Raw genomic sequence first — 13130 nt, forward strand, 5'->3', positions numbered from 1 at the left:
AGAGGTTCTAGAAGTAGGGGTTAGCCAAGCCCTCAGGACCTCATTTGTAATAGGGTCCATGTGCTGGTTCTCAGCTTTAAGAATATCCTGATACCTGGGGTCTCACTCCAAAGATTCTGATTGAAATGGTCCTGTGGCCATGGCACGGGGGTTTTTAAGGCTGCCCAGATGAGTCCAGTGTGCAACCAGGGCTTAGAAACTGCTGTATGGGTTAAGAACAATTTATGTACAGCACCTGGCCCCAAGACGCATTAATAAAGATTACTTCCCCTTCCCCCTCTCTCACTCCAATGTTTAGGAAAAGCAGATTTTTTTAGTGGTTGAAAAAGCAGGGCTATCCTATTCTGATCCACTTAAAAAGCACCAGCATACTCCCCACCTCTGTTGCTGACATTTGCAGAGACATTTCTTGGCTCTTAGGTTTTAATCCTCATTGCTCCTTAGAATCAGCTGGGTGCTTGTAACGAGCACCACACCTGGGCCCCACCTGGACCTATCCCGATGCAATTGGTCTGAAGAGGGACTCTGACACTGGTATATTTTTTAAAACCTTTAAAAAATTTTTTGTTAACTACCGCAGTGACTCTGATGCACCGCTAAGGTTGAGACATTCTCTTCTAATCACATCTCACATCCAATTTTCCAGCAATCAGTGGTGCTGGGTAGAATTCTCTAAACTCCTGGGTTAGAAAGTCATGAACTTAAAATTCAGCCTCTTTTCTATCTTACTGCCATTCTTCACTTTGTAGGCTTGAGGCTCTGACCTATGATCTGACACTGTCTCTTCCCCTAGAGTGGAGAGGTTTACGGTTCAGTGAAATCTTACCCCCAGGGCAGGTGGGGGTGGGGGGTGGGGACACTTTCAAAGGGAGTGAAAATACAGGGTTATAAGTACAAATACAAATCACACCTTTATGACTCGACAGAACCGAAAATTCTATGGGCAGATTTGAACAGGGAACTATAGTCCACCCTTGAACAGCCCTGGGGGGTTAAGGGTGTCAGCCTCCGCAAAGTCAAAAACCTGCATATAAATTCTGACTACCCAAATACTTAACTAGTAATAGCCACCTGTTGACCAGAAGCCTGAGTGATAACAGAAAGTCAATTAATACTTATTTTGTAAGTTATATGTATCATATACTGTATTCTTATAATAAAGTAAGCTAGAGACAAGAAAACATTATTCAGAAAATCATAAGGACGGGCGTCTGACTGGCTCAGTCGGTAGAACATGAGACTCTTGATCTCAGGTCATGAGTTCAAGCCTCACAATGGAGATAGAGCTTACTTAATTAAAAAAAAAAAAGAAAGAAAATCATAAGGAAGAGGAAATACATTTATGATACTAAACTGTAAAAAATCTGCATAAAAAAATCTGCATATAAGCAGACCCACACACAAACCCATGTTGTTCGAAGGCCAACTGTCATTGAATTTAAGAAGCATGATATTAAAGTTACATTCAAGATCAAACTTTAAGAATATAAAAGACTTAATAGTATAATTATAACATACTATTTAATTTGATGATGTTTATTTTAAAAGCAAATTGGAACTGATAAATATGTTCTTATAACCCTTCTGTCCATTGTGATACACCAGAAAGCAAATGTATTTACTCAGGTCTGTCCATCTGATTGATCCTAGGTCTTTGCAGGGTTTAGGACATCCACTGAGCTAAGAAATTGTCTCTGTGCTTCTTGAGGGGATTTTCTCTCATCTTTGTCTAGGAAAGTTATGTCCAGGGTCACCACATACAACTGCACAGGTTGTGCACTGAACTTGAGTACCCTTCATATCATGCTCTTTATGATTGGCAACCTTTTTAGTTGGGTGTCATTTGAGTCAAAGTACCTGCTGTCACTCTTCCTTCAGCCTTTTCTATGAGCCAAATAAATTCTCACTCCAATGTCCTAGGCTCTGACATAAGCAAAAGCCCAGCAAGACCTAGTCAGGGGGAGGCCTGAGCTCTCCAATTCAGATGCCAAAGTGATCATTTGGAAGTATCTTATTCCCCTTGCTTTCACCAGGAGGCTCTCAGTTATTTTCTCCCTTAAGTTAGATCTGGTTCAGGAACAAATCACCCCTTTTGGTTATAGTAATAGGAAGATTACTCACAGTGCCGACACTCGCCAGGGTCCCTGCTCAGAGATGAAAGGGGAGCCCATAGCCCTGGTTCAATGGTAATGAGACACCCGAGATTCAAGACTTCAGTGTCTCTCTCCCTCCATGGGGGACAGAGGCCCAACTTTTAGGCCATGTCTGATTCTTTCCTCCTGATTCTTCCGGTCTGTCTCCCTACCAGCATGGGCAGGCCACTTGTTTCCTTACCTGTCTTACGGCCCATGGCATCTGTGCCCCGGGGCTGTTGGGCTGGTGAAGTGTGTGGGAGTCATAGCATCTGGCTCACGGAAGATTCGTGAGAGAGTGGGTTTTTGTCTTTCCTTTCTTCCTTCCTGCAGTCTGCCCATTGCCCAAAGCCCTTCCCATCCCCCACCTGCTGGCACCTGTCTGGGTCCCCCCTACTCTATGGTAAGCCCAGCTCAACTCCTCTCATGGTTCCAGTAGACCAGCAATGTCCCAGGTGCCCTTCACAGAAAGAGGTGGGCACTGCAAGGGTGCAGTGGCTCTTTCAGTCGGAGGGAGAGGAGATGAGGCCTGGCAGGCCTGAGCAGCTCAGGAGACAGCCCCATGCAGAATGCTCAGCCCCCTTCCTCCAGTTGAAGGCCTCCCCAAAGTGCCCTACTGGCACCCACAGGCTCTCTGGTCTTCAGCATGTTGACCCTTCCTCCCCTTCTCATCTGTGAATCCAGGCCCTGCACAAAACAGCTTCTGAACCTGGGAACAGATTCCCTGAGTTTCAGTCCAGAGGTGCCAGGGTTACCACCTGGCTCTTGTGCCCACAGGCCACTCCTGTCCCCTGCTCTATACAACCGCTTTAGCGCCTACATTTGCTTAATGCCCCCTCACCCGGTGCTTCCCATGTCCCATGAGGATGCTAGTGGACGCGAGAGAACAGTGTCTCTCCTGGAGCAGGAGAGCAGCCCCCAGCTTCTGCCCAGCCGACCAGCCTGACCTATTGCTGCTACTGCTGCTGCTGGGAATCCTGGTGCATGCTGGGAATCCAAGTGCATGCTGGGACTCGCATCAGTTCCTCCATGCATTTTGGTTTTGCTTGGAACAGTTCCAGCCTTGGAACTGTTGGTCTCTAATCCATGGTGCGCACTCCCTGAGCTGAAATGAAGAACTCCATGGGAACAGAGAGACACCTGAGGACTTGAGATTTTCAGGCCACCCACTGCCCAAACCCAACTCTGGTCCAGAAGACATCTATCTACTATGCACCAGCTGGCGAAAAGGAGCCACAAGAAAGTGCTTTTGCCTTCTTAAGAGGGGATTGACTTTAAGGCCTAGTCTGCTGTTCTGAGAGGCAAGAAGTAATCCTGCAACATATTTAGGATGCTGCTCACGTGGACACCCATAGACAATGTCAGGTCCTGAAGGTTGTATGAACACAGCTGCATACACTGAGGCTTAGCCATATATCATGATGCCCCATGAGCCAGTGGCACCCATTCATTGAAGAATCTTATTGATCTCCTGGGAAAAAGAGCTTCACAATACCTTTCATCATGTTCCCAGGGAAAGTAACCCAGAGAAAACCAGCAGGAGCCTTTGTAGTACAAACATGAAGAGAGTAAAAGATCCCCAGGTCTCTGGCTTCTCAGAAAGAGGCAGAAAGACAGGATTAGGAAATTCACTTCTCACTTTGGCTGATGAATAAAAATTGGGGCAGAAGCCAATGGCTTACCAATTGCAGTCCCACAAAGAAGTTGGATTAGAAAGAACATCTTGGGCCAGAAGAACAGAAGGGAGGAAGAGTCTTCCTGGGAAGAAGAGGTTGATGGAGACCTGCCTGTACCCCAGTGTGGTGGCTGGCCACTTACTAAGTGGCTCACCAGCTCCAAATATTGGTCTCCCACTGGCCAGAATGGAGCTCTCTGGAAATTGTGACTCACTGGAGATGTCTACGATCTAAGACCCCAAGCTGGAAAGAGCATGGGGAAATGTTGGGCTGGTTTCTCTTCATCCTGCCAAGAGAATGATGCTGCCTTCATCTTTAAGATACTCGAGGATTTACTGAAGACAAAGATGTCTGCAACCCCCAAGAATTGAATGAGTCTCATGCAGACATCCCATGCCGCCATTTTCTCATGGTTTTATACTCTCCAGACCACTTCAGGCTTATTCATTCTAGTGCTTCATGGACTTGCCCTCTTGCCTTGGTTCATAACTACAGAGGAAGATAAGAAAAGAAAATTTGATTTCCAGTATCCCTTGCTCACATTCGGAGCCAGTGGAAACCCTAAGGCCTCTTGAAATATTCATAAGAGAAGGCATCTTGGAGGACCTACATGCTCACTCTTACAGTGGGCATTTGCCTTCAGAAGCACCAGACCTCTTCACTTCACCTGCTGGGAAACCTGGCCCCAGTGCGCCAAGCTTGCCAGTCAAGAATCAGACACATCTAAGAAAAGCCTTGTTGAATCTTCGGCTCAGTGCTCCAATATGGCGGCAGCAGCAGCAGCAGCAACAGCTCTTAGGAAGTCCAGCCACCCCTCCCAGGGCTCTGGAGAGCAGCAGGGCTGGCCACCCATAAAGCACCTGCAATGCTTGCAAAGCAGGAGCTACTGGCAAGAGTCCTAACAGTGGCCCTTGGTTTCTTGCAGACATTGACGAGTGCCTCTCAAGTCCTTGTTTGAATGGAGCCACCTGCGTGGACGCCATCGACTCTTTCACATGCTTATGCCTTCCCAGCTACCGAGGGGACCTGTGTGAGATCGGTACGGCCGTCTCGGCTTCAGCTAATGTTACTAACTGCTGCACCCTCTCCTCCTCCATCACCCTTCCTTCTAACCACAGGCTCTAGGCCCTGGCTGGGGCCCCCGCGGTCCATCCAGACAGCCATTCCAGGGCCTCAACTGAGAAGTCTGCCTCACTCACTCCCACTCTTCTTGCTGGTCCTTGTGGAGACCCTCCTCTGGGGCATTGGCTGATCTGACCGCAGGAGAGACATTGCGGGCTGGACATGCAGGCCTGGCCAAGCCTACACTTTGGAAGGTGGGGCTCTGGGGGATCTTTAAAACACTAACCTTCTTCAGGGCTTCCAGACCTGCTGATACCACCTTGAGGTCGGTGCATGCATCAGAATAAGAGGACAAGGCTGATCTCGTGCATTTGTCTTGAAGGAAGCTATGGGTGGGAGTAATTGGTTCTCTCTCCGGATGACACCGCAGATCTTCCAGCAGGGTCGTGAGCATGTGTCTGCCTGCCATATTGCCCATGGGACCTTTGTGGTGCCTCCATGGCCTTGGGTGCCACCAGGCCATGCTGGCCATGCTACCTCTTTGTTCTCTGGCAGGAGCTCTGTTTTGTTTGCCTGACAGCTCCCGTGTCACCAGCATGCTCAACTCATGCATGAGTGGGGACTGCTGCATGTCAACCTATGCTCATCACCAGTGACAGGTGATGTCAGTGCCATTCCACCCCATGCTTCCTTTTCCCCACTCTTGTGCCAAAAGGCTGGCCAGGGAGAACAGAGCCTCACAGGGGGGACAAGGGGCTGAGTTTCCCCTCTTGGGCCTTGCCAGCCTTTGCTCCTGTACCCAAACCAGGCTCTGTCAAGGGAGCTGTGTACCAGGAATGTCCCAGAGCCAGCTGGAGCCCCCCAACTCTCTCACCTCTGGTGCTTTTCTAGTCTCCCCCTACCATCCTCCTGGGTCTCAGGGTCATCCCAACTCAGAAGGGGGAGATGAGGGTTGTCATTACTAGTAGCAATAAGTCATGCAGAATGAGAAATCATTTCCTATGATCTGTCAAGTTGGATATCCCAGAAACTTCCAGAAAGCAGATTAAACTCCTGGGAAATCTCCCTTTGGCCCTAAGCAGGGCGGGGAGGCAGTTTTGGGTATTGCATGTTCCTTGGAGGCACTACCAAGATTACAGACTGGTGGAGGACCATAAGTCTTCTGGAAGAAAAGGCCTAGACACTCTTCCTTCCTTGCAGCCTCCCACCCTCCACCTCCATCCCAAGGCAGCAAGGAATTGGGCGTGGTCTTGGCTGGGGAGAGAGTGAGAGTCGTAAGGATCTCTGCCCAGGATGCCAAAATATTTGCCCCAGGAGGAGTGTCTAGCATGTCCGCACGACAACAGCTCTTGGATGCCAGACTGGAAAGGAGGTGCTCTGCGGGCATGGAGGCAGGGCCCTCACTGGGCTCTGTGGTCTGGTAGCGCGCAGAGATGGTGCTCGTGCTGCCTAGCTGGGTGCTGGGTCACGTGCCCAGCTAAACAAAGCAAAGCTCCACCTCTTCTCCCATTTCGGTCGGGCGGGTGTTTCAAGCTTGGTTCTGGGCCTGCTGCACCTTCCCGCCTGGCTGGAATGCTGCCCCTGTTTCCCCAGAGCCCCCATCCTGCATGCCCTGGCCCCTCCCAGAGCAGTTAAACCCTCCAGGTTGGCCTCCTCAGCCCAACCCTTGGCATGGTCAGCCCTGAAATGATGTCTCTGGCCTCCTCAGGTGCTGAGCTACCTCTGAGGCCTTGCTACCTTCTCTCCAGACCTCTGCCTTGCTCCCTGGAGGAGGTGTTGGCCACAGGGGATTAGTGGCCTCTTCCTCAGCCCTCCTGCTGCTTGGCCTCTTCTCCTCGGGCTGCTGGCCTCTGCATGTCCTCCGTCTCTGCCTTCCCTAAGTGTCTCTCTTCCAACCCTGCCAGGCATCCACCCCTTCAACTGAGCCTCCTTCCTATCAGGTACTGGTCCTCCCTCCCTGGGTCTGCCAGCCTATCAGTGGCACCCAGTAAGGGACGCTCTACGCAGCCTGAGGGGTTCAGGCCCTGCGCTCGGGTCCCCAGGCAGGAGGAGCAGCCCCTCACCTGGGAGGCCCCAGGGCAAGGAGGAAAAGAGGGTCTCAGAGCCCCCTCCATCCAGTGGTATGCTGGCTGATGTTTAACAACCAGCTCCTGAAGAGGAAGGGGGAGCCCTGATGTGTGGCATCTGCCAGTTTCTGAGCTCTAACACTCCCACCAGGGCCATTTTACAGCTGCCAGCGTGATGTCACTGAAGGCAGAGATGAGAAGACACCGTCCTAACGGCTCCCCCAAGCCTGAAGGATCCAGGTCCTGCCCTGCCTCTGTCCCTCCAGGCTGCCCAAGAGCTCCAAACCAGTCCCTTCTCCCAAATGCAGAACCCGTAAACCCAGATAGGTTTGTGAGGAGAGAAGCTCCTCCCTCTGCTCATCTGCCACCAACAAGTTAAATCAGAAGCTGAGGCCGTGGACACCTGGTTGGCTACCTCATCCTCCAAAAGGGAGGCATCATGTGTCCTGCCAGAGCCAGCCCGGATGGACAGACTTAGAGCTCTGACTCTTCTTTAGCCCCGAAGCAGACTTATTTCTGCTCTTCTACACCTACCCGAAGTGCTATTTCATGCCCCCAGGGCTGCCTGCTGCTGCCACCTTTACACACACACCAAAACTACCCCCCCCCCCCCCCGCCACACACACACACAGCTCCCTTCCCAGGTCCTCTGGGAGCCCTGAACCATGTTGGCCTTCATCTCAGCACCTCCCCTCTTCCCACTAATTTTTCCTGGCCTCCTGAACCCTGCCAGCTCCACAGAGCAGGTGTCAACAAGGAGGAAAGCTCTGGGGCACTGATATCAGGGAATGTGCCCAGAGGCTCTGGGGCTCCAGGGCCAGGCCTTCCTGGCTTCTGATTTGAGTCGCATCCAGATGGGCCTCTCCCTTTGAGGACAGACGTTGAAGGAGGGTGGATGTTGGAAACGGCATAAGACTGGCCGCACCAGACACCCCCATTTGGCCTCGGGACCTCTCTCTTCAAGACTCTGACCTGTGTTGCAGACCAGGAGCTGTGTGAGGAGGGCTGGACCAAGTTCCAGGGCCACTGTTACCGCTACTTCCCCGACCGTGAGAGCTGGGTGGATGCGGAGAGCCGGTGTCGGGCGCAGCAGTCACACCTGAGCAGCATCGTCACCCCTGAGGAACAGGAGTTTGTCAACAGTGAGTGTGGGAGGCAAGGGGTCTGTGGGCAGAGGGCCTCACCAGGATCCAGAGATGCTGCAGGGGTGGGGGTGGTGGCAGGTGCAAAAAAGGGAGGAAGGGGGTTTTCACAGCCAGGGCTACACCCCGAAGCCCCAGGCTAACACTGTGCCTATCGCTAGGCCATGCCAGCTTGGATGGTGGGCCGAAGTACACTCCAGACATGCGTGTGCTGAAACCCTTGTCAGGCCATAGAAGCAGGTGGCATGCTCCTAGGAGCCTGCCCACCTCCTGACACCGCCCCCATCCCCTCTGCCTTCTCGAGCTTGTTTCTCAGACCCCCTCAGGGGGTCCAGCACCATGCCCAACACCCATGCCTCTCTCTAGACAATGCCCAAGACTACCAGTGGATTGGCCTGAATGACAGGACCATTGAAGGGGACTTCCGCTGGTCAGATGGACACTCCTTGGTGAGTTCCGCCAGGGGCACTGGGGGGAGTTGGCGGCCCAGAGATGGGGAATAGCGATCGCCATAGAGAGGTGTATTCAGACCACATACACTCACTGAGCAGCTGCCGGTCTGGGAGCCCTGGGTGCAGGGACTGTGTCTCCGTCATCTCTGCCAGGACTGGGCCAGTCGAGGGCACCCTGGCATGAAGGAAGAGGGAGGTGAGGAAGACCATGAGGGAATGCAGACACACCACCAGAAGGGATACATGGGGGCTTTCGAAGGCTTCCTTGCCCACAGAGGACTCTGTCTACTAAAGGAGGCAGGCAGACAGAAAGCAACATAGACACCAAGGGACAGTGCACATAGTAAATGCTGCAGATCAGCAGGGGACGTCAGGGAAGGCTTCCTGGAAGAGGTGAATGGGAACAGGGTCTTGGGTGGGGGAAGGGGACTCTGTCCCATGGCGCAGCAGGAGGGAGAAGCCTAGGGAGACAGTTTGGACTTGGGAGCCATGTCTCTACCACAGGGTCCTATCCAAACAAGGGAACATATGAGACCAGCCCCTGCTGGCCTGACTGGAGGAGGAGGGGCATGGACTCTCACCATCAGGGACTGAGAGGGTGGGGCCCGGCCTAGCTCCTACGGCATCCTCACCCCTGCCTCGCCCCCACCCCCCACCCCCACAGCAATTTGAGAACTGGCGCCCCAACCAGCCCGACAACTTCTTTGTCAGCGGAGAGGACTGCGTGGTGATGATCTGGCACGAGAAGGGAGAGTGGAATGACGTGCCTTGCAATTACTACCTGCCCTTCACGTGTAAAAAGGGCACAGGTGAGCAACTGCCCCAGAGGGGCCCTGCCCGGATAGAGTCACAGAGTCAAGACATTAGGCTCCTGCTGTGGGACCTGGGGCAGGTGTCCTGGCTGAGGAAGTACCCTCACCCACCCAGCAGGCAGGGCTCTGGTCTGGGAGAGCAGGGGGCTCTCCCAGGGTCCCCTCGTCCCAGGGCCAATGGCAAAAGCCACGCCCACTCCTAGGGAGGGTGAAGGTCATAGGCTAGGGGACAGACAGGCCCCTACACACACAGTTCCCCTGGGTGCCAGCACAGAAAGTCACCCACAGTGACTTTTCTGGGTGAGGAGCCCCCCTCTCTATGGGGTCCCCTAGAGTGTCAGTTGTCAGGTCCCGATCCCCAGCTTGGAGTCTGTGGACATGGAGGTGCTGGTAGAACAGGCCCCTCTTGTTCCCTCTCCTGGCCTTGCACCCTGCCCAGGCCTCCTTCTGTCCCAATGTTTTCATAAAGTCACAGCCAATCTGCCTGGCTCTTGCCCCCTTTCCCACCTTTCACCCTTCCTGTTGTCTTTCCCTCATCCCCTCAAGACCCTCCTTTTATTCCCACCCTGCTGCTCTAAATCATGGAGGAACCCAGACATCAGAACCCGTGGTTTCCAGACTTTTAGTTCAGCATGAAAATGCCTCTTTGCCAGCGGCCAGGGCTCGTGGCCAGGTGTCCAGGTGCGGTGCCCCTTCCTTGGGCTCTGGGCTGTCTCATCACAGCCAAAGGAGGGCACACGGGCTCATCACTTGCCTGGGTCATCTCGGAGGACCCTCCCAGAGCCCTTTCTCAAGAGCTTGTGCCCCTCAGTGGCCTGCGGAGACCCCCCTGTGGTGGAACACGCCAGGACCTTCGGCCAGAAGAAGGACCGCTACGAGATCAACTCGTTGGTACGGTACCAGTGCACTGAGGGCTTCGTCCAGCGGCATGTGCCGACCATCCGGTGCCAGCCTAGCGGCCACTGGGAAAAACCTCGCATCACCTGCACAGACCGTGAGCACTGCCACCCCCACCCCCCACCCCTCGCTGGGCACAGCATTCCATCCCATGACCCTCTGGGAGGGAGGGGTCCTGAACACCTGCTGTCTGCACTACCCCTGGGCTCATCACACTCACTCCCTCGGCCCTCAGGGCAGGCTCACTTTCACTGAGGACAAGGAAAAAGCGGCTGGTCTGCTTTCCTTTTCAACACTCAAAGCCCCTTTTACCCCAAACTGGTGCCAAGAAAAATCAAAACCAGGGATGTCCGGGTGGCTTAGTCGTTTAAGTGTCTGCTTTGGCTTGGGGCATGATCCCAGGGTCCTGAGATGGAGCCACCGCATCGGGTTCCCTGCTGAGCCTGCTTCTCCCTCTCCTGCTCCCCCTGCTTGTGCTCTGTCAAGTAAATAAATAAAATCCTCTTTAAAAAAAAGAAAGAAAAGAAAAATCAAAACCAGAAAGTGGGTAAAGCCTCAGGTTACTACTTGAACCCATGGTTTCTGCAGGGAGGGGAGCCAGCAGAGGAGGGACAAGTGGGGAAAGTTAGGCTGCTCTCCCCCACCACTGCCATGCTTCCTTCCTTCGGAGCTTTCAAGTATTTGAGATTTTGCGGTCTCCCTTCCCCCCCAGCCTCCACTTACAAGCGCAGACTACAGAAGCGGAGCTCACGGGCCCCATGGAGGAGCCACCCCAGCACAGCCCACTGAGAGGAGCTTCCAGGACGCACCCAGGATGCTGAGCCCAGGAGCCCCGCCAGGCTGACATCCCACATGGATGGTGTCCTCTTCTTGCCGCTTTCTGTCATATAAGGAATTCCATTAAAGAAGGAAAAAAAAAACAAATCCCACATTGTGTATGCACCCACCTCTCCCCACCCCCCACCCCCAAATCGCCAAAACCGCATCTGATTTTTCCCTCCTCGATGCCAAAGCAAAGCAAACCTATTGTAAGCCATGGACTGAGTTTAGAGACATTTCTCCAATCTCTCGTTGTGCCTTTCCAGGGACCAGAGCAGGGACAGGGGGAGAAGGGGAGGGGTTAAGTTAAATAAAGAAGATTATTTTTTGTTTCCTGACTTTATCCAAGAGCAGTGCAATCGTTGGTTCTTTCACTCCAGGAAGAGTTAGGGAGGAGGGAGGAAGGGGCATGAGGAGCTGGAACCTGACCGCAGCTGAATGTATTGGATGAGGAGCCAGGAGGGCGGCACCATCTGTGTCAAGAAGAGGCCTGAGGGCGAGGGGGCGGCTTCCACTCAGAGTGAGGGGGCAGGAGAGAGCCATCGAGGGATCTTCCGTTGTGTGGGGGTCGGGTTCCCTCCCAGGATCCCTCTTCCAGTGTCCACTCACCCAGGTCTGCCACCCTGAGCAGGTGTCCATCTCCGGCAGGGCTGGGTTGGGGGAGTGCCGCCCCGCCCCTCCCCCCTCCCCCACACCCCCGGGACCGTGCAGGCACCAGAGTTCCGTGCACCTATTTATATTTTTGAAAACTGAAGATTATGATAATTATAATAATAAAGACATTGGAAGAGATCTATTTCTTTTCTTTTCCCTTTTTTTAAAGAGAAGGCAAACAGGATCTGAGGTCTACAGAAGGGGCTCTTAGGAATGGGGGGGTAGTTGGGACGTGTTTCAACCCAATGACCCAAACTAGGTGAATCTTTTCTGTTCATGAAGCCTGGAACAGTCACACCAGTCACACCAGTACAAATATGTTGTACTTCATATTTTTGTGAAGGTACCTGTGCATTTGATGGAGTGTGTGTGTGTGCAACAGCCAATGGGTTTTGTGTGTGATTTATGAGTTGGCACATTGTCAAAAGACAAATGAGACATCTGGTTACTTGGCATAGTTTGGTTCTTTGATAGCTCATGCTCATATAGGGAATGGTTGGTACAGTGAGTCAAGAGCAGAGGTAAGGGGCACCTGGGTGGCTCAGTGGTTGAGCATCTGCCTTTGGTTCACGTCGGGATCCTGGGGTCCTGGGATCAAGTCCCATGTCAGGCTCCCTGGAAGGAGCCTGCCTCTCATAAATAAATAAATATCTTTTTTTAAAAAAAAAAGGAGAGGCAAAATCAGGATTTATAAGAGGGAACACAAAACAGTTGCAGACAGCCTGGGAACAGTGAATCTTGCTTATGCATATTTGTGGTTAGCTAGTTCGCTGGCCACTTGCAAGAAGGTCTGGGCATCCTGCTCTCAAGAATGGTGAAGGCTATCGACGAAAACAATTCCAATTGCTCTCCAAGAGACCTTGAGATTTTGAGCCAGAATGTGCATTGGCCGGGCATTGGCCCCCACTAGCCTGCTCCTTAGGAGGCCAGGTAGGTGCCACCCTGCTCATCACTTGCTCAGTGGGCCCTGGTGACTGTGTTTGTGAAGGCGTCTGGGTGCCAGCTGGTGCATGCTGGTGTGAGTTTGCTGGTATCTTTTTGGGTGTGCTTATGTATGCTGAGGATTCACTGGTGACTAGATACATGTGTCCAGATTCCCTACGAGTCTGGAGGCAATGAGTGGACAAAAGTAGGAGGTCCAGTGATGATCACATAGAAGGGGCTCAATAATTAGGTAATGAATGGATTCACTGGTGAGTTGGGACTGCAACTATGTGGTGTTCAAACTTGAGTCTCCATCAGAATCAAGAGGATTTGTGATAAGAGTTTCTCACTGAGAGAACTGAAGCTTGGCAGGTCTGGGGTGGGGCCCAGAGATTTGCATTTCCAATAATTTCCCAGGATTGCTGCCTGGCCACATTCTGAGAAGCAGGGACCCCACGTGAAAAACTGACTCTGTAACAGTGTGAACGGCAGAG

The 13130-nt window shown here is 52.6% G+C and overlaps 1 protein-coding gene across 3 annotated transcripts in view; it reads left to right on the forward strand.

Annotated features, from left to right (window-relative positions):
* The window catches only part of ACAN (aggrecan), a 62279-nt gene extending 50429 nt beyond the window's left edge, over window positions 1–11850 (forward strand). For 2 of the 3 annotated variants that reach the window (XM_072737297.1, XM_072737298.1), the window contains exons 13-17: window positions 7920–8078; window positions 8445–8527; window positions 9195–9339; window positions 10154–10336; window positions 10952–11850. In XM_072737297.1, coding sequence (XP_072593398.1) covers window positions 7920–8078; window positions 8445–8527; window positions 9195–9339; window positions 10154–10336; window positions 10952–11028 — 647 coding nt within the window. In that variant the 3' untranslated portion in view covers window positions 11029–11850. Of the gene's footprint in view, window positions 1–4733; window positions 4848–7919; window positions 8079–8444; window positions 8528–9194; window positions 9340–10153; window positions 10337–10951 lie in introns of all 3 variants that reach the window. The other variant, XM_072737296.1, reaches the window with a different exon arrangement.
* The last annotated feature ends 1280 nt before the right edge of the window (window positions 11851–13130 follow it).

Source organism: Vulpes vulpes, chromosome 14 (assembly GCF_048418805.1).
Source record: "Vulpes vulpes isolate BD-2025 chromosome 14, VulVul3, whole genome shotgun sequence".
NCBI lineage: Eukaryota > Metazoa > Chordata > Mammalia > Carnivora > Canidae > Vulpes > Vulpes vulpes.